This window comes from Pararge aegeria, chromosome 6 (genome assembly GCF_905163445.1).
Source record: "Pararge aegeria chromosome 6, ilParAegt1.1, whole genome shotgun sequence".
NCBI classification, from domain to species: domain Eukaryota; kingdom Metazoa; phylum Arthropoda; class Insecta; order Lepidoptera; family Nymphalidae; genus Pararge; species Pararge aegeria.
Window position 1 is genome coordinate 16508081 of NC_053185.1, and position 27575 is coordinate 16535655.

Here is a 27575-nt window from a genome sequence, read left to right on the forward strand (position 1 = left end):
GATCATGAGAAGAATAAATCGTCGCCAAAATATTTATTAATTATGGATTTAAGCTTAAAACTAATAATATACAGAGAATTGCTATTTACTTTATACAAAAAGGTCAAGCGAAATTAAATTTTCTTTTAATTTTTCAGAATCTCCCACAAAGCTTTTTGTGTTATTTTTATTTTCTCTAGAGTTTGAAATACTTTTTTGAGATCAGTGTTTTATAAAACATAACGAGGGGTTAACGACAATTTCTTTCAAAAGACGTCTTTTAATTTAACAGGAGCGCAGTTTTAATAATAATAATTAGAAAAAGGACTGTTTGTAAAAATCTTTTACTACTTTGAATGTGATCCAGTTTTCTGGACTTGCATGAACTACTTACTTCTACCTGCCTTAACTGTTGCCTTTATCCCTTGATGTGTGCATCTTTTCAGCAAACGTTTCCTAGCCCCGTTCAACATCATCACTTTCCATGATCAGGTAAGATTGTGAAATCCCACCTCGAATAGTGTGCGTTGTAAACTACATTTAAAATCTCGACTAGCTGAAATTAGATAACCAGCGATTATTCGATCATTAGTTATAAAATTTTCCGAAATCCCCGCTCAAAGTGGGTCGACGCCTGAAAGGTATTCGGTGCTCAGAAAAGAATTAAAGGAAGCCAATGAGTGGTGAAGTGGCCGGCGGGAATGTGTTCCAATTGCGGTTCGACGCTCGGGAACGCGATCCGGGTGTTTTGGGATAACTGTGCAAAGTGACACACTTGTCCGAGTGTATGCAAAGATGGAAAACTGGAGCGGCTACATTAGCCTGAAAATCATCTGTTTTGACCGAAAATGACGTTTTTGTTACGGATATGAAATCACATTTCAGGATAATGGCGATTACGTTTTGTTTATTATTCTTTGGTGAGATAACTTTGAATAAGTGCACAATATAGTTGTGATTCGTGTTTTTAGCGTAACATGTTTTTTTTACTTTTATTAAGCACGATCAACACTTAACAATTTATTGTGTAATGCAATAGGTGCAAATTATAGTTTTTTCCAATCTTTATACACCACACAACACAGATCTTCCGAAATGTACTCTCTAAGCAGGTTTCGCTCCGCACCGAAGCATCCATAGGTAACATCACCTTTTTTTGAACTTTTAAATTTAATTTTAACAGTTCGACTGCAAGGTCTGTAGTTTAATTAATCTCTATTTTTTTTATTATATGAATAGAAAGGCTTTGGCTCTTTAAGGCGGCGCTTTTTCTACCGGTTATCTGTTAACTGACTTCTCCCGAGACCATTCTAGGGAACCTAAACTCGGTGTTTTTAAAGTCATTTTTTATGTTAATTATTGCCACACTCAAAACAAGGAAACTGTCCACTTCTGGACTAACGGCCTCTCTCAATAGGAGGGTTTGGTGGCAAACGGGTTGGTGAACAAGTAGATGCTTTTAGCAGCACAAAGGTCGCTGCTGCCGCCACATGGTCTTTAAACAAACAGAATTACCCGTTTAATAGATAGGTTTCGTTATATATTTCGGTATCTTATTTTAATACACCCGTGGACACCAGTGACTAAGTCGTAACCAATTATTATATAACATCATAATATATACGTATTATGAAATCATTTAGTACGATACCTAGTAATAAGACAGAAGCTTTAATGAGATAAAAGAAATAATACCTGTTAAAGTTGTATCGTTCTTTTTATTCTTCATAGCTTGGTTATAATTCTAATCTCAAAACGTGATCATAATTTTTAACATTAAATTCACATGAAATAAAGGTAGCTACAAGTTATATTTGGGCAGAATTCGATTTGTGGTAGGTCTTAACAAATTTTCCATATTTTTGTGTTGTGATGCTTGTTCGAATAGCGATGACGGGTGCGGTGTTTTCCTTTTGTTATCCGATAATTTTCCATAAATACTGGCCCCAAGAATGTTGTTAATACTGAGAGTGCCAAGAATTCGGAACACGTGTCTCTCTTGAGATGGTGATCACTCAACGACGGTACGGTAAGTAATTGTAAGCCAGAAAATATGATCATCATACCTATTATGTTTACACAGGCACGCGATGAAAATGTTTACATGAAAATGTTGTTTGATTAGTGAATGTAGAGGTACTTTTGTACTCATCTCAGTAATTCTAAGTGAGCTTAGGAACTATTTGATCGCGTTTCTTTTTCACTATCGAACTGCAAGACATCGGTCGGGTTTCATCCCTATGTTCCCAATATTCCAAAAAATCGTACAAAGCGATTTGCATCTTCTTTTCTTTTGTTCTTGGAACGTCTTTCCAACACTGTGTTTCCTAATTCTGCAACCTGGTTATCTTCAAATCAAGTTTTAAATATGATGTTTTATATCTAGGCTGTCTCATCTAAGGCCACATCTTTGCAATATACATTAAAAAGTAGTACGACTAAGTCATCATGTCAAACAATTCAATCATTGTTCTGGCTATATTACCTATATTATCATCAGAATCAAGAAACGAATGCCCCGCAGTTGCTACAAGGTCTCTTGTGTCAGGAAGTGGAATATAGAGCTTAGCCAGCTTTCCACCAGCCTGATCATTATCTAAGAGATTTCTGGCAAATGAACTTGAAACTAAACAGGCTTAAAACTTTTATAACCAACCAGTAACGTCTTGTGTTACATTTGAATCATTATAATACATAAATAATAATTAAACTTATTCTTAGTTACACTATAACATACATGATTTCGTAATTAGTGTTCGTAAAGCTGTAAAAAATGAAACTAGCCTTCCGAATATTATAAAATACTTTTATTTAGTCCATTTCAAAGTACCTACACAGTAAATTGTTACGACAGTGAAAGAAAACACAACGTTTTACGAATAGCGTAAACGTAAACCTAATAAAACATCTGAATGAGACATAACTCATATAACCTACGCAACATCATCCGAACGTATGTGGGTCGGATCTTGACGTGTTCCGACGGCTCCGAGCCCAATTCTGAAGGAGATTAAGCGATTAGGATCCCCAATTTCTAGGGCAATCCCACTGAAAATGAAATTCTTAAGGTATAAACAGACAGTCGCCGGGGTGGAGGCATTTCGGAGCGAAGACGGGCTTTGATTATCCGTAGGGTAAGATTAGGTATAACACATGTTTTGACGGCCTAACTGGGGTATTAGTGAGCGCTCTGGTCTTATGAGCGGCAATTATGGACAATTCGGGATTTTAAAATTTCAGAATTTTCTCTGATCTGGTCTAGAGGGAGGAGGGGTGTAGGTTTTATAATTATAACTGCCATACTCCTAGCAAGTAAGCTACCTACCATCTAAGATTTTATCATCATTTACCACCAGGAAATAATATTGCAGTTACAAGTTAACTTATAGTGCAAAAGAAGTAAAATGCTACTATAACTAATCTAACCAAACAGAAGACAGTAGGTAGGTATACCGGAGACCAATATAAAAAGCAATGATATTGCGAGCCAAGCGAGACCGATACAGTCTTTCTCTATAACGTTTAAAAGAAAAATTATAACTCAAATCTAACACATGTTTGTCCCAAAAACTCCTTATTTAACTTCAATGTTTTCTAGCTACCTAGGCAGCCCCCGCCCCGGCGGCAGTGTGTTTTATCCTTCAAACTTTTCTAATTTTCATGTTCTATTTCGGTCCGACTATTTATGCATTTTTTAAGAGTTGACATTAATCATAGTTATGTATTTAGTTTAATATCACACTAATAAACCATGTGATCTACGATAATATCCAAAAACAGTAATTCATCCATCATCATCATCATAACAACCCATTACTGGCCCACTATAGTGCCCGGATCCCTCACCACAATGAGAAGTGTTGCATTTCAGCACGCTGGCCAAGTGCGGATTGGTGGACTCCACACGCATTTGCAGGTTTCCTCACGATGTTTTTCGTCACCAATGTTGCGCTAGCGGGCCCCCGTAAAAAAAGTTTGAGCTGGGATTCGAACTCGGCTCGCGGTCTGGCCGAAGTCATTACCACTGGGTCTACTACCGCTTGATTCAAAATTCATTAATAATCTCAGATTATATCACTGGAACGGGACCATAGTGTCTTATTTATTTGGAATAATGTCGTTCGCAATAAACTTATTAGATATCAAGTTCGACAAGGTTTTCCGATGTTATTCTCCCAATAATCTCATAATGAAAATGTCATTTATTCGCGCGTCCTTGATACTTCGCAACGAGTTCCCTTGTTTATTTCTATAACATTGACCTAATTTATTCAGAGAGCACGTTTGAGGACGCGGCGCAAAACAAATAAACTAAAACAAAAGTTATGAACTGGGTTGTTTAAAGAACCTTCAATCTTCGGAGACAAAGCCTTTTAAGATGATCTTAACGACGAAGATATTTATTATCTTAACTGATCGGGAAAGCGCTTCCTTCCTCTCTTAACTGAATTGTTTTAAGTAAATGATAAAATCGTTTACAACCATGAAATCCTTCGTAAAGTGTCAACGAGGTGATAATAATTAAAAAGTGAATTTCAATGATCAGAATTAATCTGTCAACGGCCAAAAAATTATGTTGGATGTTTTTTTTATTGTATTATATACAATAAAATAAAACATCCCACAGAATTTCAAACAAATAGTACCATTAGTAATTAAAAAAATTGTATGAACAGTTCAAAGATATCATTAATACTAAAAAACTCATCTACTAGTTGGTTTATGTCTCCGAATGAAAAAAAATATTATTTCACAAATCACAGTAATAACAAAGTAGTAAAAAAAACTATAATCGTGAAACTTGTAAAAATAAGGTTGGGTGTATGCATAAAAAAAATACGAATCCAATATAAATATACACCTGCAGCGTTCAGTCACAGCGTCATCTCAGAACTACAATAAATATGGCCAATTTCCGTGCTCTCCAACTTGTAATTTCGGATAGATGAAGTGTCGATTATTTGTTATTCTTACGCACCACCGTCCTTCTCCAAATATGGTAATCATTCACCACACACGTCGTCCGTCGATTACGCAAAAAGTGAAGCGCCCTCAAATTAAATCGCCGCCGTCGACGAAGTCTAAAGCGTTTCCCAGACTAAAGCGGTGGCGGATCGGCGGGCACATTAGTGGAAACAAGCATGATAGCGATATGGGCTCCTTAGTTACAGTCTACAGGATAATGTTGTTTTTAGACATCCTGGTATTTATGTAAAAACAAAAAAAAACTAACAGAGTCTAGATCTATTAGATTGATGTGAAATTAAAAATAATGAAAAATCTATATTTTGGGACGTACGCGGCTAACTATGACGATAATTCCAGCAAAAGTAAACATTTCGTGGCCGATTGGCGCAGTGGGCAGCGACCCTGCTTTCTGAGTCCAAGGCCGTGGATTGGATTCCCACAACTGGAAAATTGTTTGTGTGATGAACATGAATGGTTGTCAGTGTTTGGTAGTGTATATATATATTATAAATATTTATGTATAATGGTCATGAAAATATTCACCAGTTATATTATTACCCATAGCCCAAGCTACGCTTACTTTGGGGCTAGATGGCGATGAGTGTATTACCGCAGTATATTTATTTTTTTAATTTAAGTACCCAATTATTACGTAAATTTCAACTTTATTTATATTTTTTTAAATAAAGTTAAAATTAACGTAAATTAAGTAAGATATAAAAAAACTTAAGAATTAATTATTGCTCTAACTACCTCTTAATTAGTTAGTTTAAGTGATAATGTGAGATAATCATACTAAAAAGAATAATCAGCTCAGTAGGTTTTGGGCTTCTTAGACCAGACCACGTTTTGAAGATTAAGTTAACACACGCAGTTATTACGAAAATCTCCCTAAAACGTAAAAAGTAGTAACGTATAAAAATTCTTTAGAAGTTGAATAAATAAAGTTTTGATTTTATTTGGTAGTCAGACGGTCAGACCACCCGCGACCGCGCCCGCCTTCGCTTCTGTGTGTTAACGCTTTACGACTTGGCCGGCAAGGGGGGCTGGAGGAAGTGATTATTGTTTATTCTTATAATTGCCGAGGCAGGAAACAGTGACTTACTGCGACAAGTTAAGCAGCCGCGCCTCACGCGTTAAAAGAAATAAAGCAATTTATCAGGGGGCACGTAATGAAGTAACTCCAATTAAAAGCAACAAGCCCTGACCGCGTCTTCGTTCGTATACAATATACAGGGTTATATAAAAAATACCAGAACGCTCTCCGCCTTTAGTTGTTTACATTAAAACTAAAAACATTTGTTCTACAACCTTTTTTTTAAATTGATAGTTTGTGAAATATTAAATCGTTTTTACTCTACTTATTACTACAAGCAGGACTAGTCAAGACCGAAGGAACTGCTAAAAGTTCGAACCTTTATTTAATTTCACTACAAGTTAGCCCTTGACTGCAATTTTAACTGATTTGTGGTGATATAGTCTATGATAGTAGCGGGCTAACCTGTTACTTTACGCATTATTGATGTCAACGTGGCTTACCGTAACGCTTAATCGCATCTTTTTTGTCTAGGGTGGTAACTAGCCACAGACGAAGTCTCCCGTCCAGACTAGAAATATTTCAAAAAATATAGCTTTCTTACCCCTACCAGTAAACGCAGCCTTGGTGGTCCCCAACGAGATACACAGACAGTGGCGTGCACAGGAATTTTAACCAGGGTAAGCATAAATAAGTATAATGGCATAAAATGGCAAAATCCTCCTCCGTTGCCAGTTATATGAAAATGTTAGGGTATGCAGCGCTTTTGTGTATGTATGAAGTGCACGCCACTGTACACAGACGACCTCAAGAAAGTAGCTGGGAGCCGCTGGAAACAAGCAACCCAGAACTGTGAATTTTGGAACTTCCTACAAAAGATCTATGACCAACGATGGAATTCAAAGTAATGATGCTAACGATAAATTCTCAAATTGTATCTGCCAGGGATCGAACATGGGGTCTTTCATAAAGCCACGGTTCTCACTGTGACAGGGAGGTTTGATTTCCTAAGTTCAACGATCTCGGTACAAGAGCCGCATTTAGTTAAAGCACCAAAGTTTGTATAAGTACTAAAAGTAATAGAGGGGGTAGGTGACCCCTTAATCGGGCTTCGGGGGAGTTCTAAATACAGACACAAACCCCCAAACGTTACAAAGTATTACCCGTCCAACTCGTCGTGCTATATGACGACCAACTATGCCAATTTCTTAACTCTTCGTGAGTTGTGCGTTATTTTGAATTCTGGTACGATCATCGTTACTTTAACCGATTGACGTCCACTACTGTACATAGGTCTTTTGTAGGGAGTTCCACAATCCGAGGTTCTGGGCCGCTTGTTTCCAGCGGCTCCCAGCGACTCGTATAACGTCGTCTGTCCCCCTCGTTGGAAGCCGACCAACGCTGCTTTTAGCTTTGCGGGGTCGCAGCACATTCAGGCTCCAACGTCCATCTGTTCTCCGAGGTATGTGCCCCGCTCACTGCCTCTTCAGCTTCGCGACTAGCTAGTCTTTAGATCTATGTCGGTAACTCTAGTTCTTCTAAGGATCCCCTCATTACTGAGGTCGCGTATTTGATCACGTAGAGATACTCCTAACTAATAAGCAGCGAGGATGGGCGATGGAGAGAGTTATCTCTCCATCGCCCATCCTCGCTGCTTATTAGGCTCATAAGCTACCTATGTTTCAGATTCTTAAGTAATCACTCACGCTGCCGTATACAAACTGATTACGGGTATACGTTTAACATAACTGCCATACTTGTAAGCTCACTATCAGCCTAGACTGCATTGTAGTCAAGGGTTTGTAATGGAATAAAAAGGGTTGTTTCATATCATTGGTTGCAAGATTTGATAAACGTGTCGCTTCCTCTACGCCAATTGCTTAAATTGATTTATTGTTATCGCAAAATTGAATTATCAAGCAATACCTGTCATGCTTATACATAAACTATATAAAAAGACTTTATAATTTGTAAATCGCTGTATAAATAAACAAATGCTTAATATCTACAGCTACATGTCTGTATTTTTCTAACAAAACCGAAATTAATTATTTTCAAAACTAAGTGAAAGTAAGTATTCCGGTCAAACTAACGTTTTATGAGGTAAATAATAAGAACCCCTTTTTTGCGAATATCTAAAGAGTCTTAGTTTAATAACAATGAAGCAGTGGTCCCAAGTAATTAAAGCCACAGTTTTTACAGGGATATTTAATCTAAAGCAGTCAAAGTCTTATTTCGGTAAAGAAAGCGAGAGAGAGAGAGAGAGAGAGAGAGAGAGAGAGAGAGAGAGAGAGAGAGAGAGAGATGTAGCCGAAGTGGAGTATATACGAAATGTAAAGGTGGGACAAGAACTTATAGAGATGAAAGAGAGTGGCTAGAACGGAGAAAAATAGGTACAAGACAAGAGGTAAGCGTGGCCTTGAAGAATCAAGGAAATAGAAAAAAATATATAATGGATCTATTAAGATGTGACATTGTTTCTAGAAGATTTTTTAAACTGGCTTGAAACGAAATCTCATTTCTACGAGTATATGATTCTGATGGAACTTTAAAGTAGCTAACATTTCAACCAGTCGACACGGCGTTTGCGTAAATTGGTCGCCAAAAGCTCGTTACTAAATATATACCAATTGCCTAAATGACAACAAAACGACCAAGTTGGCAACACTGGCTGCTACTATCAACTCCTCTATGTTTAGAACCTAGTTTATTTCGATCGGAGCACTAACAGACAGCGGTCTAATTATAATAATACAACAAAAGCACTAAGGTCGTCTGTCCCTACCTACGCAGGCATTCCTCGCACCTGACGCTTGCGTGGGAGATTTCATTCATTAAAAACAATTACGACTACTTAATTCATTACGACGACTTAAGTTTAATATGAGCTCAGGATTTTCATTGGGTTTTTGAAATAAGCTGTCCACCTCTATAATATTTCCCTAATCTGAAGGTTGTCTGAAAAAAAATCGCAATTTAGCTAGTGGCCCCTTTTACACATTTACGTTTTGAAATGTGCTTTTTCTCCCATTACTTTTATACATACACACTGTGACACTTAGATTTATATTGCCCTCATAAGGATACTCAAAATCGCTCAGCGATAACACGATGCATGGTGCGATCTATGCTCGTAGTATATGCTACGCAATTCATACAAGTATAAGAGTTAATACATGGCATTAAAAGAGCTAAAGCTAAAGCTAAAGCTAAGCCAAGAAGAAATGCCACTGGGCGGAGCCCGGAGCGGAGCCGACAGAAAAAAAAAAATATCTCAAAGAACCGCAGTATATTATCCGTAGTATTTTACAAGAGGCTGATGACCGAGGTTTGGCGAAATCTCTACAAAACAACTATTTCAGACAGCAAACTTTTGAAAAATATTTATTGGAGAAGTGGTACAAACCACAACGCATTGTAGCGAGACCTACTGCATAGCTCCAATTCCAAACCAATCTGATGATGGCCTTGGCAACAATTCACAATAATTTAAGTTAATGCAAAAGACTGACCAGATAAGTAATTCGTAAACAAGAAAAATATATAAGGAAGTTTAGTTTAAATTAAAGGAACTAATTAGGCTAAATAATAAAACGTAATCTAAGGATGCAGTGCAATCTAAGGTGGAAGTAAGGTGGTTAATTATTAAATTATAAAAGTAAACGACCTTTAAAACAAAAGAACAAAAGAGCATATAAATCATGAAGATCAATCCTAGGTATTTGTAAACAGATGTAAAACATTCCTGCCAGCCGAACAAGGCGATGCACTCTTATTACGGACAGCCCACACGAAGCAAAGCTCATCTTTGCCTTGTTGTACAACCAGTGGGCGAAGTTAACTCTCCAATATTGAATTAAGTAGGTACATAAAATTTATTTTTTTAAATAATAAATCATACATAGATACGAAGCGGTGATAACTTAGTGGGTAAAACCCTGGACATCTCTACGTAACAATTTATGAGTGTTTTAAGCAATTAGAGAACATCTCTTGATTAAAGGTGAAGGAAATCATCGTTAGAAAACCTGCATGCCAGAGAGTTCTCCATTATGTTGTCAAAGGCGTGTGAAGGCTGCCAATCCGCACTCGGGTACGACTACGACCTAAACCTTACTCGATTTATGAGGAGACCCGTGCTCTGTAATGGGTTGACAATAGAGATGGCATAGGTAGGAACTTACTCAAAACTTATGCAGTAACAAAGATATGATATTATGCATATATTTCCATGATAGATTAAAGAAATTTACAAAACAAACCCATAAGTTTATTTTGTACATTTCTTCTCTACTCTTTTAGATATAAAATACTCACAATTTTTTTTTGCCACTAGCTCCACGCTACTAACAAATATAATTTAAAAAACTATCAAAACGTATATTTACAATTGTGTGTGTATCTCATTCTTTTTATCCTTAAGTTTGTCTCGCCAGACGCAAGGATGCGCTGCGTAAGAACAATCATTGTTTTTATTTCTATATACAAAAGCCATAATATATCCATACGTGTACCGTCTTATTCTCATAGATAAAAGAACAAAACGCCCTTACCTGTGATTCACGTCACAAACTGAAAGAAACTCATTTGTCATCACCGTACGCTCATTCCACGTTCATAAAGGAAGAAATGAATGAAAAAGCATTTCAGCAGAATAAATTTACGAGTAGCTAGCTAGGTTTCCTGCGCAACATTGTAGCTTGTAAATAAATTGTGATCGTTATAAAATTTCTGCAGATTTTCAATTCAAGCTGTTTCTCTAATGAGGTACTAGACCGTTTTGTAGACGTTATAATATTTACGACTGCTTATTGCTGCAACTTATTGGTATCGTGTTGCTTACATAACACTGTTAAATTGTAAGATCGGTGTTTGGCGACCTCGTGTTTGTGGCAGTGTTCTGATCTGCCGTTACCACACGACACTAGGCTATCACCGCTGTCAAATAGGCATTTCTATCGGCAGTACCCACGACTGCCCATTTATTTTTGTTTCTAGTTAGCGATATAACCTGTTCATAGATGCCTTCAGTGCCTTTATAGCGCGGTCAATATATTTTAGCGAGCGCGTGGCCGAACCGTATATCGGGTAACGTAATTCAATCTGGCCGCACTCTCGACTGTCATTATATTACGTAGGGCTTGGCACGTGTTGTGCGTTCACGGCTGATTAAGCACACCAAACAGGCGACAATACACTACCTACTTAATGTAATGTTTCCAATAATCATCATCCGCTGCGTAGTGTCCCACTGCTTAGGCAACTGTATAGGCATAGACTCATCTCTCAAAACATAGCTTAAGCCCACGATTGTGTCTCGATGGATAATGGCGAATTATTGATGATTTTTATCAATGATCTAATCACGGAGCACGAGGGGGAACAAGAATAAAATTTCTTGAAATAAAGTAACTAATAATATTTTTAAATTGATGGACGAAATACTGACAAGTTTTTCAAAATTCATTTATTTTAAGTAGGCCTGATATATGCAGTTTTAAAACGTCAAGTCTGACTGCTTGTAGTGACTCTAACTCCGGTTCGGAAGGCAGATTCTACCGAGAAGATGCCGGCAAGACTCAGCAGTTGCTCTTTTGCATCATCAACAATTTACATTTTAACATTCATTTTTCCATCTTGTGAGAGATGAAAGCGGAGCCGGACGCTTCCAAGCAACCTTGTCATTAAGAAATTCATCAATTGTTTAGTAAGATAATTAATTGTAAATAAATAAATATACTACTACAATACACACATCGCCATCTAGCCCCAAAGTAAGCGTAGCTTGTGTTATGGTTACTGAGATAGCTGATGAATATTTTTTAATGAATATAAATACTTATAATATACAAATAAACACCCAGACACTGAAAAACATTCATGTTCATCACACAAACATTTTCCAGTTGTGGGAATCGAACCTACGACCTGGGACTCAGAAAGCAGGGTCGCTGCCCACTGCGCCACTCGGCCGTCAAAGCCGTCAAACCAAAGCTTAACTATAAAATAAGCTAGAGGCCCTGATAACTAAACTGAGTATAAACTCGTATGATAGTTATCAGTGCTCTCCCCAGTTAACAGTAGCAATAAGACATAGGCTTTGTGCTTATAATTGCAAAATTTCCAAAGTAAATAACAGTTAATATCTAGTCTTTAGTTTTTTTTTTCTTATAAATTTTTAATGGTGTTTTTTAAATATTTGTAAGCATTGTTAAGAATTAAAAAAAAAAATGAAACTCAATAAATGATAGATTATAAAAAATATCTAGTCTATCTAACAATAGTAGTTTTGTGATTATGCGAATGTGTTTATGTATGTGTATGTGTACGGTAGGTATGTGTTTTATTCTTGTATACAAAGTAAATTTTTAAGTCTTATTATAATCTAAATCTAGGAGCCACTTATTTATTTCTTTTTTACAATTATGGCAAGATAGTGAGCCAATGGAAAGAACCTTATTGCATTTACTGTACAAAAAACTACCCAGGAAAGCAAAAAAAAGTTTTAGAAAAAGTTCTGCTACGCATAGGAATATCACATACTACATTTTTCCGAAGTTTATCTTTTAATTTTCGTAGAATATTAGGGTCTATTCTCTTATACTGCTTTAAAATAACCTTTGCTATAAATAATTGTCTTACTGTGAGAACTTTACTTTCTTTAAATAACGTAGTAGTGGAATTGTAACAATTAACATGGCGACAGTACTTCCCCGGCCGAGTTCAGTCACAAAATACTCTACTACTGCAAAAATATTGAACAAAGATCTCCTAAAATATTAATTTAATATCATACAATATTGAAATGCATGATCGTTTTATGAATTAAACTGAATCTCATTAAAATACAATCAATCATCATTCAATAAGAAACGGACGTAGGCGCATTGTAGAGTGAGTGACGTTATTTTAGTCTTATTTCATTTAACCGGTTAATCACGACTTGAACTTGGAAAGTGAGGTGTTCAGTATAATAACCAAAACTATAAGTATATGTGAAATACTCGTTAACAAATGTGGAATATCGTCGGAGTAGCGTTATCAGTGTTGTCACAGTCTGACATTTTAAAATTGTTCCGACAAAATACTATTTTTTTCGTTTGGTGGGAGGCTTCGGCCGCGGCCAACCTACCGGTGACGTGCCGCTAAGCGATTTAGTGTTGCGGTTCGATGTCGCGGTAAAAAAACCAAAACACCTGAAGCATGTGTTAAGCTTCTTGTGCCTGGAACAACACCAGCTACCACGTCCTTCAGACCGGAATCAAAGCCGCTGGGTGGCGGAAAAAACTGACGGTAGTACTGTCACAAAAAGCTTTACTACCTACTGCAAATGTTCATAAAGGTTATCATTTTAGACCTTGAGATCTTGTTTTGGGTTACTAAACCGGTCCTAAGAGAACCCTGATATTGTCTGGCCATCGCGGAACTCAAAGAGACTGTCGCAAAAAATACTTGAATATTATTTAGCTCTATTTTCTTTGCCCACTCATTCGGCTGCCTCCAGAGTACAAGGCTGGACTAATGTATGATACTCGCTAGGCGGCACGTATTTGTCGGTAGGGTCGACCACCAGACCGGAGAGAAAATTCAGGAATTATAAATTACCAAATATCCGCAATCTATGAAGTCGATATAATAAATTCTAGCTAACCAAATGTTATAACAAACAACGATCGAGTAATTCATATCACATTTCTAACGCTTTCGTAACCGATCGTTTAACGTTAACCTATCATCGAGATAAAATCAACAAGCGCATAATCATAATCATAATGGGAAAAAATATTTGAGTGGCGGCCAAAATGTAACAATAAATAAAGGCATAAATAGCGAATACCAATTTTCATATATTAAGCTCAGACGTTGCCTGCGGTCTGCGGAGTACGGTTACAAATGGAATATGTATGGAGCGCTTGTCCTTGAGAAGGTTCTACGCCCATAACTAAGCCAAACTCTTTTTTACTCACTTGTTTTAAAAAGAAATAATAATGTTACTTTTGAGAAATCTTTTCATTAATTTTTAAGCGTAAAACTTGAATATTGTAAGGACAATAAAAATTAATAAAACTCAAGTATTCAAAAATATAATTTTATTGAGTTTTCTTTTATTTATTTTAACGTAGTCTCCATCGAACCGCAAGAACAGGGCGAGTTTAAATAAATAAATAAAAATACTACAAGAGTACACAAAATATCGCCGTCTAGTCCCAAAGTAAGCGTGGTACAAAGATATTTTTATGAATAATATACATAAATACTTATAACCTTGTGCTTAATATATAAATCTGTAGAGTTTGTTTGTTTGGTTGTTTGTGTGTTTACTTGAACGCGATGATCTCAGGAGCTACTGGTCCGATTTGAAAAATATTTCAGTTTTGGATACACTTTCGGATTTAATATACAAAATATAAATGTCAATTACCTGCATGATTGCGTACCACCAGATGAGGTTGCAAATAAAAAAGCACGTACCTTGTGCTAAAATGTTCATAAATAAATGTAGGCACTCGAGAGACGTTCTCCGAATTTTCTGATCCACCGCTCCATCCGACGGGATGCGGTTTTACGTAAAGCCACGCTCTAATAATTCACACAGATTAAATTAAAATTCAGTCAAGGCGAAACTGAATCCACATCTTGATAACGAAAATCTAATAACATTTCCAGCATTCGCACAAAGTTATTTATTCGCTGAGTCTAGCACGACATCAGAATTTAAAAGCAAATAATGTTTAGTCAGTGCAATATACGGAATAAGAGAAGAAATTGGAAAATAAATAATTTTAATGGAAACAGAGCAATATGCTGAGATTCTCGTGTGCTCGTCTCGGTAGTGTCTGCCTACTAAACCGGTGGTAGAGTTACTACAAACTGACTGACTTGACGTTTCAAAAATGCTTATAAAATAGGCCTACTTGAAATAAATGAATATATGAATTTCTCATTTATACATTTTTCTCTGTCTTGCTCGGAAATTGTTTAATTACTATAAATACATTTAAAAGAACAAAAAACCGGTGAATGCTACTTTTTACCATTCAGAAATCTATGTTTATGTATTATGTCATATATGTTGTTATTAAAGTCCCAGAAAACCTTCGGGGAGTGTGAATTTGTGCAGCTTTAAGCTATAGCAATCTTGGTGAAATCTTGCATCCTGGAGACCGATATAGGACACTTTTAATCCGGGAAGCAGTGTTAACTTCATTATATCCGTGCGTTAAGGCCCTTATTGCTATTTCCAAAGCTCTACAATTTCGCCTTCACCTTCTTAGTGCAGCTAGCCCATAAATAGTAATGGCGGGCGAGACAAGGCAAGGTGTAGGTGCACAAGCAAACTGCATTTTAAGTGTCTTTAAATACATTTGAGCTGTAGGTACAAACAGGCGGAATTAATAGAAGTTGATGTGGACTAGTTGATAATAATAATAATAAAAATCATTTATTCACACGATTATTAAATTGTGACAGAAATCATATGTATGGTTGAATCACTGGTACCTAAACTGAGTAAAAACTCGTACTATAGATATCAGTGCTCTCCCCTATATAATGATTTTTGATACAACAACATAAGACTACGACAAGTATATTTTATTTTATATGTTAAATCGTTAAATCAAGTAGATAGGATAAACACTTTGGACATATCAATTGGGTCATAACCTTGCGCCTGTAAATTGGTTTAAAAAAAAAATACATAACCAACCAGACCCTACAGCTCTTCTTGCAAAGTTGTCTACCTGCTCGTTAAAGTATATTCAAAGTAGGATTAACAGATTTTTTGTTACCGATACCGATAAACGTTTGTATGCTTTGAACCCGTTACCTAAACCGATAAATAGATAATTATACACGAACGTATCAAAGGGGTCGAAATACCGAACGAATGCCTGCCAACGTGTATTACATCAGGGATATCGTTAAGTTTAACCGGGTCAGCAGGTCCGATATCCCGGAGTGATACAAAACACACAGTGCATAATCCCTGCGCATATAAAAGTTAATTGTAAATTGTTACCCTTAAATCAAACGGTTTATGGAGCACTAAATCACCCCTTTCCAGGACGCGAAACGGTGTCAATGCTTAATCATAAGCGCGATAAAACCTAATATGCTAAAGAGGCAGTTAAAATGTACGTAAGCATATATTTTATTGCTATGTAACATTTTCACTGGTCATTTAATTTGATGAGAAGAAAAAAAGAAACTGGCGTTAAAGATATAACAGAGTGGTATTCTAGAGACGGTAAGAGAAGAAAAAGAAGACCATTCCGAAGGTGAGAAGACGACCTAAGAGAAACAGTAGCAGGAGTACCATAGATAAGCAGAATTTATGATCGCGAAGCATAAAAGAAGCTGGGGAGGCCTATGCTAAAACGAAAGACAGTCAAGTGACAATGGTGTCTTGATAAGTAAATAGTCAGTTCTTTGGAAAAGAACCTTCTCACCTATCTGATGATGCAATGTAACATGGTAGTGGGACAACCGGTTAGGGGTATGATTTTCTTACTAGCATCGTACCGAAACAATAGATCGCTGTCCGTAGGTTGGTAAACCATTGGCAAGACCAGACAGGGGAAATTTCAGAAATAATCAATTTTAAAATAGCCCCCGGTCGAACCCGGGGCCTCCTACTTATCAGACCACAGGGTTTTGGAAGCCCGACAATTCAAATGGAATCTCTGAAACCCTTGTTATTGAAAATCATCATCTTCATCATCATCATATCATCCTCCTCCCATAATGAGAACTCTGGCCAAGTGCGGGTTGGTGCAAGATATAAAATTATTACGGGTAAATATTTAAATAGAACACAATCATGCTGGTGTGACAAATTACCATCAAATTTATTGAGTATCGAATTCATTAAAATGTATTTGGATTAACCACTTCATTACGACAATCACTGTAAATTGAATATTATATATTTTGAATAGTATCTACGGAATTTAATAAACAGTGTATAATAATTAATATCAATTAGGTATTTACAGTTAATAAATCTGCATCCATTAGGTCTACTAGTATAAACACGGAGACACTAGTACATACCAGGTGACTTTTTATCGCACAACAGCGACCCGGTTAATCTATATGTCAGTTTATAAGAAGCATCATATTTTGAGTGTCAGTTATTTTAAATAATGCTTTTAAATACTATAGATTGTATAAGATACAGTGATAAATTATAGTGAAGTACAGGTATGAATACCGAATTTTTGACAACCATTGTTTGTACAGCCTTCTATTACACATAGATCGTTTGTATACGGTTGCCGTTTGGCATGCAAATACGCATCGTTTTAGTTTGCGGAAGCTCGAGATGATCAGTTTTTAAACCGTCAGATGTTAAAAATGTTACTGTGCATGTACTGAATAATCATAGCAAGAGTAGAAAAATACATGATGACCTATAGATAAATGGCTTTCAGCTAATATTATTTATAACGTTTGAGGAAACTCGATGCATTTTTCCAATGAAAAATGACTGCGCATTCGTGTCGGTGTGTAAAAGAGACATAACACAAAGACCGACACAAAGGAGCATTTGTTAAGGTTCATTTTTTTCATTCATTTTCATTTCCGCTAGCAGCGAATAAATCCGTACTAGAATGATCAGGTGAGGTAATTGTAGAATAAGATACATTTCGATTTACTCAATTAATCTCTTTATCTACGATACTGACTAAAATTACGTGTGCTTTCAGAGTTACGAATTAATATATACTCCCAAATGTAAGCTTACTTGCAATGCCAATTATCCACTTATAATAATAAAATAAAAATACTGTAGGATACTTTACTTTATTATATGTATTTCCTGAAACAATATTTGGTGTTAATATTGACTTGATTAGTGTTTCGACAGTTATTCTAGGACATGTTTTGCTTTCAGGAAAGATTAGGGAGGTATGCCTAGCTCTCTTCAAGTATGTTCAGTTTCGAAATTCGAATTAACATTAAGATAATGCTTTCAGCGCACACGCACAGTGATATACTACAGGCCAGCGTACTCTTAATACCATCTTAACTGTTAAAATTGTTTCATAATCACCCAAATTAGATCTCAACATTTCAAACTTCGCGTCAGACTTTCCTGTGTCAAGAGTCAATTGCAATAAACTCTGCTTACACTTCGCCTAACTACTAAAGTGCAGTTCACGTTATCTGTACACTAATAAACGTCTGGAAACGCTAGCTTTCAGTTCTAGGAACACCTAAATCTAATAGCGGAATGTCTTCCGTGAAAGTGAAATTATTATTTATCAAAAATGACCTCTATTTTCAGCGCATTAAGGAGTTATTGCGGGCTCGGTTGAGCGTAGAAGGGGTATCGAAACGTTAAAGCGATGTTCGTTATTGCGCCGAGAAATATGTAGGCTGTATTAATGAAATGGCAAATGGTCTTCAAAGCAAATTAAGTTTATGGCCGTCCTTTGATCAGTGGGAGAATACGCCGGCGTGAGCGGATAGCTACGCCTTAAGGACTTGCGCTATTAAATAATATCTAACCAAAGACCTCTTACATAATTATATGTAGGTTTTTAATGTATAAGGTTGTGATTTAAGACGTTCCATAGAAACTCAAATGGCATCATTAGTATAACTAACACTTTATGACCTGTCCACTCCTAGACCCTAAATTTACTTATGGATCTATTTACTAGAGTAACCTAGACAAGGTTCCCAAACGAAATTTAACGTAAGCTGTAAGTCGTCTGTTAATTTTTGTCGAATGGATTCTAGACGCTTTATAACTTATTGCAGGAATTGCTGTAGGTGACAAATAAAAAGAGCTGAAGCTGATTATTATTAAAACAATTAACTAGATGTTACCCGCATTTTCATCCGCGTTAATATAGTTTTTTTAAATATCGCCCGTTAACCTTTGGTTGTTCTAAATTTAAATGAATCACATCTCAAAAATACTAGATACATACTAAGAAGGATCTGATACATCATTTTAGTTAAAACGTAACAGGTGAGGCGATTAAGTGAGTGTCTTACCAGGCCCTCGGTCACAGGTAACCGGAATAAGTAGCTTTTGATATTTAGTTAAGATACACTGCTATCGAATAAAATTATGAGGCTGACATGCTTATAGATAGGAAAAGTCCTAAGTAAAACTAGAATTAAAAGAAAAAATATCAATATAAACAATAATACACAGATAATATATTTCAAGAAAAATACATTCCAAGACTGCGCTCTGACCTGCAACAAATGTCATTTACAAACCATTGAGCTATTGTGGCCCGAATTTATTTCCACTTTCATCTCACACGTTGATATGAAATTCACCTACGTCAGTTAAAGGATGGCGTCTTACGTAAGCAGTTAATTCGAGCACTGCTATGACATTTACAGTGCGTGAAAGGCCCTACGTGCGCTTAAAATAATTTCATTCTAAAGTTTATAGCCACAACACTCGACGCTTCGGCACTCTACGTCGTACCCTTTATAAGTGAATGAGAGACACATTATATAGAGTTCCTACCAAAGATACACTAAATACAAACGTATGAATGAATGAATGAATGAATACACTTTTAATGTACACCAAAGAAAAAAAGTAGTTACAGAGATATAAACATTACAAGAGGGTACAATTCGGTGGCCTCATAGCGATTTCTTTCGGTGCTTCGAAAATACAAAAAAACTCGATTTGACCCGACGCAAAGACGCCATAAAAAAACCTGCTAGGTAACTCAGGAGCTATTCTACAATATGAGTATCTCGCAATTAATATTTTTTTTTTTTTTATTAATATTAATAGCGGGCAAACGAGCAAGTGGGTCACCTGATGGTAAGTGATCACCGCCGCCCATAAACATCTGCAGCACCAAAGGAGCCACCAATGCGTTGCCGGCTTTTAAGGAATTTATTTATCCGCCCCTTGAATAACCCTAGACTTGAACACAGCTAGCAGCCTAGCAGAAAATAATGCATAAGGAATTTAAATTAATTTCGATGCATTAAGAACGGAGAAGAGCAGCGACGAGGTATGGCTCCGGTATATCTTTTATTCATTCAATATTTGAATACGTATTATGCTATGGATTGCCTCTGTCTATAAGTATAAATAAACAATTACAAAAAAATATCGAGCAAAAAAAAGGAAAGAATTAATGATCTGGACTCGACCGGGGATCTTCTGGTTTCGGGACCGCCCGATGTCCCACCTGAGCTATTAAAACATCGAGGATGATGGCGAGATGTACTTTTGTATTCTAATTAGGTATATTGCCTTAATACATGATATATACATAATATAAATGATATATACATAAACAGTTTTTAAAAATAGATCGATTTATCCTTCGATTTCGCCTTCGAAACATGTTTAATCAGAATTTTGGGAACGGCTCCAACGATTTTTATGAAATTTAGTTTTCAGGGGATACTAAATTTAATGAAAATCGTTGAAGCCGTTTCCGAGATACAGATTATTTATATAACAACAATTGCTCATTCAAAGGCAGATTTATCTTTTTATATAATACTACGCTGTTTAAGAGTATTTCGCAATTAACCCTCAGGTCAATACGGCATAGTTTATTAGCTTCATCGTATTACAGCACATAACAACAAATATAAGCTTTTTCGTACGTGCGTCAGACAGGCGGTGCAAGTCTGATTTAGGTTTCGACGAAAACAAAACATAATCTACGTTTACACAAGTGAAAAAACACCGCTTTCTGAAAAAAAATTTACCAATGTACATTGTACAGGTATATCCATGGGACTTCGAACTGTACTTTTTTCCAACATTTGATGTAGCTTATAAAAATCAATAAACTACATACAATAGCAATAATTAATCTTATGTAGCAAACTGGAGTTTAAGTCCTAAGTACTTTTGTGCTTTGACTAGATAAATGCAGTTGTTGATACAAAAGAACTTTGAAAGTAGACTTTATTGAGGAATTTGTTAGTATTAAAAAAATCATTAAAGTGTGAGAAGATGTAAGACATCGTGAGCACAATGTGATTACCTCATAGCAAAACCAAAAGTTATAATTTATCTAATTAACTGTCTCAATCTCATTACTTGGAAGTCCCAAATTAGCGAAAAGAAGCCCCGATTCTAGAACACATTTAAGGTATTCTAGCTGTTGACCGCGTTCTTCGTCCGCGTTTGTTTCGGTTCTTTACAAATCCCGTGAGAATCATTTTTTTTTCTAGGATAAAAGCCTATGTTACTCATTTTTTACGACAATACAGGACAAACAAACACACATTTCCGCATTTATAATATTAACAAGGACTAGCAAGGTAGTAAGGATAGCATAAGATTGTGGATATATAAATTATACTTAGTCAAGGTCAACATTCCTTGCTATTATTATCTACGTTGCTTATCATAAGCCACATGGTATTTTAACCGAATTCTTATCGAAGTTTTAACTAGACATCTGTTATATTGTAACTGTTTCTGGCTGAAACTCCTACATCGTCGGCATAGTAGGGGGCACGTAAAAACAACGCTCACGGTCTGTCAACCTAATATGCGATTGGAAGTGATTACATTTAGAAATATTTATCTAGTGTGTATAAACTTGGTTTAAGCATTGAGTATGAGAATGTAAGAGAATTAGCACTCCTTCCATGGAGAAACAAATTAGATTAGATTTAATTTATAAAATAAAATCAGGATATATAAAACTATTATAAATGTAGTCATAGAATCGATGTGCCATTAGTATTTATACAATTTTACGGTTTCAGTACGGTTTTCAGTTTTGGATTTTGACGTTGGAATTTTTCCCATAAATGGAAAGTGCTTAAAAGAAAATAAGAAATCTTTGCTTTAAATAAAAAAAAGTGCACCGAATAAATATCAACAGTCAGATGCACATTTTTTTTGTAAAATTAGCTAAATCGTTTAGAAAGTGGTATAATAAAACAACGAAAAGGAACAATGATTTCCTTATTTCAATGCATACTGCACAGGGAGTGCTCTTTTTAACTGTCACGATAACTCGTGACAGTTACGAGTATATGGTGTGAACACACCATAATAATTCAAGGTGTGAGGAAGCCAGGTGTGTTACATATATGGTGCGCAGGAAATATGACTATTAATATGTTAAACAAGATAGCTGCTGAATATATAATGCGAAGATTTTTGGCCATAACAACCATTTTATTTTACCATTATTTATTTGGTTTGGCAAATAAATTTATGTACTGTGTTAAGTTCTTTAATGAGGCCGTCCAGCCATGTGATATAAGGCTGTGCGTTTTTTTTTATACCTTTACCATAACTAAGGGCCTATGCTGACGAAATAAATAAAGCGTCGCGTCGTCGAGTTCAAAGCATTCTGTAGTTCTGTATTTGTATTGATGCAAATGGCGGTGAATGTTTGTTTAAGTCTCTAAGGTTAAAAAAAATAAAAACTTAGTTTTTTAAAAGCATAATTTATTAATTTTAATGATAGTTTTTTAATTTTTAAAAATCTATAATGTTTACTTAAATACCGAAGATTCGTTTCGCACTACGTTTTATTAAAACTTTATGACAAAATTGCAAAGGAAGTTGTTTTACAAAATACCTTCCAAAATACTAGGAATACATAAAAACACGACATGTACATATTATGATGGGTAACGTAAAAAAACAATGTACAGGAAAAATACCATAAAAACAAGAGCTCCATTACCACAAAATATTTGGACTGGACATACACGCGGCTCCATTGAACCGCAAGGTTAAAAAGCATATCGCTTGTTGTTACTTAGAAAATAACAACGGCCTGAGTATTCTGTCGAGTTAGTTGCAAAATAATAAGTACTAAGTAGGTGCGAAGTATTCGCATGGGTCATATAAATCTTTTTTTTTTTATTATAACGAACGCATTCATTTAATTTTTTTGTCATTAGACAGAAGATTAATTTTCAAATAAAAACACCTTTGAGAAATAATTTACAGAAATGGGTTACACAAAAAACTTGAGCACCTATTCGTAATCTTTAGTAGATGAGATTTAGGTTTTGTAACTACTGCGCTCGCACTTTCGATAAATTTGAGTTACGAGTATGTTTCATAAAGGCTACAGCAATTGTAATTTCTTAGGTGATACTTAATTTTGCTGGTTACCCACTTGTTGCCATAAAAAAACCAAAAAGGTTCTACAAAATGATAAAAATATTAAATAAGGTCATAAAAAAATATGATATCTCTTAAAATAATAAAAATCTCTGAATCTTATTATGTGTGATTTGGATATCCCTTATTGTAAGGTATTCCACCTTATTGTAAGGATTTCCACCGTGATTCCACTACGACGGTGACAGAACGAAAATAATCAATATTCCCTATTAGTATAGTATTTTATCCTTAGATTAAAAACCTTACTGCAAAATTTGAAACTTTGGAAAAGTTGAAAATTCTCATATGATGACCATCGACGTTAGGCGCCATCTAAAGTTACGACACCAATTTCGCAGTGCGTAATATTTTGGGAACTTGTAAACTGACATTTTACAGATGAGAAAAATATATGTAAATTCGGCATTTGAATAACTTTAAATCCATACGCAAAATAAAAAAATATAATAATAAAAACAAAGAATAACTTGTCTATGAGCCTTGTGGCAATAATCATAGACAAGTTAGGTATATGAGTTATAGTAAAAATTGATTGGTGAAAGGTCTGGAAATATTCTTGGATTGGGCGTTACTAACTTAGGCATTGCCTTGACGTAGTCAGTGAAAACGGTCATAACTAAAATACGCTAAGTATGAAATATGGTCAAGAGTATCCTGTGTAGAACATATATGTCGTTTGAACCTCATTTCGTGTTCTCAGCGTCTTAAGTTTTCTATGTTACGTATATCTATATTTATATAAGAGAAAGTGTGTGGGTATGTTCCGTATAGGCTCCGAAACGGCTGGACCGATTTCAATGAAACTTTCAGTTAATCTCCGGATTGACCTGGCGAGTAATCCTGTAAAGTTTTGGTGACGATCGGAACAATTTTTTAGGAGTACCCCAACAATAGAATATCATCATAGCTTTTATTTACTATGATGATATTCTATTGTTGGGTGTACATGGGTGTAGATAATGATCTTCACCCGCTCGAGAAGAGAATAGAAGAGAATAAAAACGGACAGAAATAAATGATTGAATATATTATGAGACTTAAATTAAAAATTTAATGATGTAAGTTTATTGTTTAAATAAAATAAAGCAATATCTAGCCCGGCGAAGCGGGCTGGGTACGCTAGTAAACCATGAGATCACTCACCTGCGTGGGATGGTTCCGGTATAAGTAAAGCTTGGTGCCCTGCAATACGGCCCACACCTGCTTCCACGACCTGTCGCTCGCGCGCTGTGGGTACACACCACCAATTACATTCAAATTCAAATTCATTTATTTCAAGTAGGCCTACTTTATAAGCACTTTTGAAACGTCAAGTATGTATGTTTGTAGTGACTCAACCACCGGTTCGGAAAGCAGATTCTACTGAGAAGAGCCGGCAAGAAACTCAGTAGTTGCTCTTTTCCAACATCAACATTTAAAATCATTTTGCTCTCTTGCGGGAGATGGGAGCGAGGCTGGCTGCTTCCAATCTACCTTGTCATTGAGGAATTCATCAAATGTATAGTAACCTCGCTGTACTAGATGCGTTTTTACACATTTTTTAAATGTATGCATTGTTAGGTCAAGAATTTCCTTAGGAATCATGTTGTAAAAGCGTATACTCAACCCCACAAAGGAGTTCTGCACCTTTCGCAGACGATATGCAGATATCACTAATTTATGTCCGTTTCTGGTAAGTCGATTGTCACACATCATACTTCGAATACGTTATTTAATAACTTATTTACATAAAATACTCCAAACAAACTAATGCCCGTTTACACTAAATCTAGGCATCGCTTTAAACGAAATATAGGCCATGTCTATGGGAAAAAAAACGTTTCACGAATTCCTAGGTGAGGGATATTAATGAGCGATTGATCAATGCCTAGTAATGTCTTTAATGAAGGCGTTACTTTGCCTTGTTCATCGTTATTAGAAAAGGGCATACTACCTACTGTAATACCGATGCCCCACCGGTATTACCATAAACAAACATAATTCTTATTAAGTTTTTCTAATAATCAGTGATGTTAGGATATGAGTTGTTTAAAGGGTCACTGAGGTTTCGGAAGACAAATTAATCAAGTGGTTAGATTTTTTTAAGGGCACTCGAAAATTATGTTATTGTGATTTTAAATTTATTTATTCTTTGTTAGTGTAGCTTCAACGTTCGAACGTATAGCAAATCGTGTTTTATTAAACTTGGTTTGCAAAATGAACGGTCAAACCAGGCCCAACCTTTTCTAATCTTTTATCATTGTCTCATTCAAATATTATGATACAGGTTTAAAAAAAAGGTATATATCGGTTCTCGGTCAAGAAAATTCACTGCCTAGGGAATAATGCGGTTCTGTATTGTTAGTAACAGCCAAAACAGGTAAAAACACCTGGTAATAAAAATAACTTGTAAAAAAAAATCGTTAAAACTCAGTTAATGTAACTAACGTTTGATAAAATAGTCAAAGCTCGGTCAATATCACTAACTTTTGATAAAATCGTTATAAATCGGTTATTATCACTAGCTTGTGGTAACATCGTTAAAGCTCAGTTATTTTTACTAACGTTTGATAAAATCGTTAAAGCTAGGTTATTGTAACTAAATGGTGATAAATTCGTTAATTCTCGGTTACTATCACAGCTTTCCAACCGGCATTGGATGAGAAAATAGGATCTGAGATCTAAATCCACTATGATGGGCGAGGATGTTTTAATGTATGCTAATAAATTACCTTTCCGTTGCTGACAACCATTTTAATTTGAACATTGCCTTGCACGTCAGCCTCTAACGCGTCGGTAGTTTCGGTCGCCTCTTGCCCTTTCTTCTCTGGACTGTTCACGAAAATATTGGTAGAGTTAGAATATATCAATACAGTTTACGAATACAAATATCTTCAAATAAAAATATACTTTGGCGGCAAGTACCAACTTACTCTGACTTCTGAAACTTAAAACATTTATAATTTATTGACATCTAACAAACATGCTTACAAATATAAGCCACAAAACGGACTATAAACATGCAGTTCAAATAGGTATATACCATGTAGGAATCATATTGCAGATCATGCGACCAGTTAAAACTCTTTCTTTATGCTTCTGTATATACAGCTAATTCAAGCTAAAACAAAACATTATCTAACTTATTATAAGACACCGCTTTTACGACAAACACTGCTAAAATGATTTTTTGTTAGAATGTATTATTGACTGAATAATAAAAAAACAAAGCCCATGAGCTTAGCTTGGCTTTTAGGCATTGGCCGGTGATATCATGAAGTGGGTCTAATGATGCTAGGCTTTGTACAATATTCTCGAGTGTAAACCCGAGAAAGATTTTGCGGACATTTAGCGCCATCTATCATTCTAACGCTGTAAACAGCCACACATTGGAGAAGCGTCATCTATCGGCGAGTAGCGAAATCGCGTCGTCATGCGACGTACCGCACGGGAAGGGTGGCTTGGGGGTCGAATATTCTCAGCAGCGGCGTAATGTCTTCAGTCAATCGTGGAGGACGCCATTTTCGGTAAGCACTGCGTTTTATCACGGAAAAACACAAGTACAAAAACCATTCGGAGCCCGTTTTGTAAACACACTCAATTGTTAGACAGTGATATTGACAACATTTTGTAATTTTTAAACGTATCTATCTACAACATACAATGTGGTACATTTAACGAGGTAGGTACAAATAAAATGGAGTGATACATCTCTAACATATTCATGGACAAATTACGTATTAACGAAAATTGACGATTGCACTCAGGGTCTAACAGGCAGGCTCTTGGGAGTACAAGGCACTTCGTTTATAACTGCCATGCAATCTTGTCTATTTGTTATATAAATCAACATAAAATGTACACATAACATACTATAGGGTATTTCTATATCATACTAAACTATCGAACATTTAGTTCAAAGTATAAAGTCAGAACTTGTTTTAAACTAGTAACATAAAGCAAATTAATCGAGACAAGATTAAGAATGTAAGCGTTGACGATTATTTCGTAAGGAGAGAAAATAATACAAGTTTGTCTGTTCTTTTGTCTCGCCCGTTTTTTTTCATCTCGATGACCTGGCTTTACATTGACCACAGCTGACAATGTAACATAACACGTGCGAGCGAGATAGGAGTATCTCCATCCCTTTCTATCACACGCATAATCATTCTCGTCTCAGTGAACTTGCTTTTAATTAAGGTAGCTTGTGGCAAAAACGGTTTTAAATTTAATTTATAAGGGCTGAAACCAGTTACGAGATTATACCTTCTAAGGGCGTAATGTTCTGCATCAGGCTCCACGTCGCTATCCAAATGTAAGCGATCACCCCAAGTCGCCTTCAGGTAGGACACCCTTCGCATTGCACGTTCCTCTTCTGTTAAAGAAAAATTAATACATTATAATCTTAGTACTTATAGCTTCACCTAGCTTAAACCCTGGCAAATGAGTTAAAAATTATTAGCAAATTAAATATGAAGAAAGCTGGTTGATTACCCA

At 35.8% G+C, this 27575-nt stretch overlaps 1 protein-coding gene across 11 annotated transcripts in view; it reads right to left on the bottom strand.

The window, feature by feature from the left end:
• Nucleotides 1–27575, bottom strand: part of LOC120624456 (rho GTPase-activating protein 23) — a 497253-nt gene that overhangs the window by 88286 nt on the left and 381392 nt on the right. For 10 of the 11 annotated variants that reach the window (XM_039891015.1, XM_039891008.1, XM_039891011.1 and 7 more), the window contains 4 exons: nt 27345–27453; nt 26523–26612; nt 25811–25910; nt 24243–24326 (listed from right to left, as the gene is read on the bottom strand). In XM_039891015.1, coding sequence (XP_039746949.1) covers nt 24243–24326; nt 25811–25910; nt 26523–26612; nt 27345–27453 — 383 coding nt within the window. The remainder of the gene's footprint in view (nt 1–24242; nt 24327–25810; nt 25911–26522; nt 26613–27344; nt 27454–27575) is intronic. The other variant, XM_039891016.1, reaches the window with a different exon arrangement.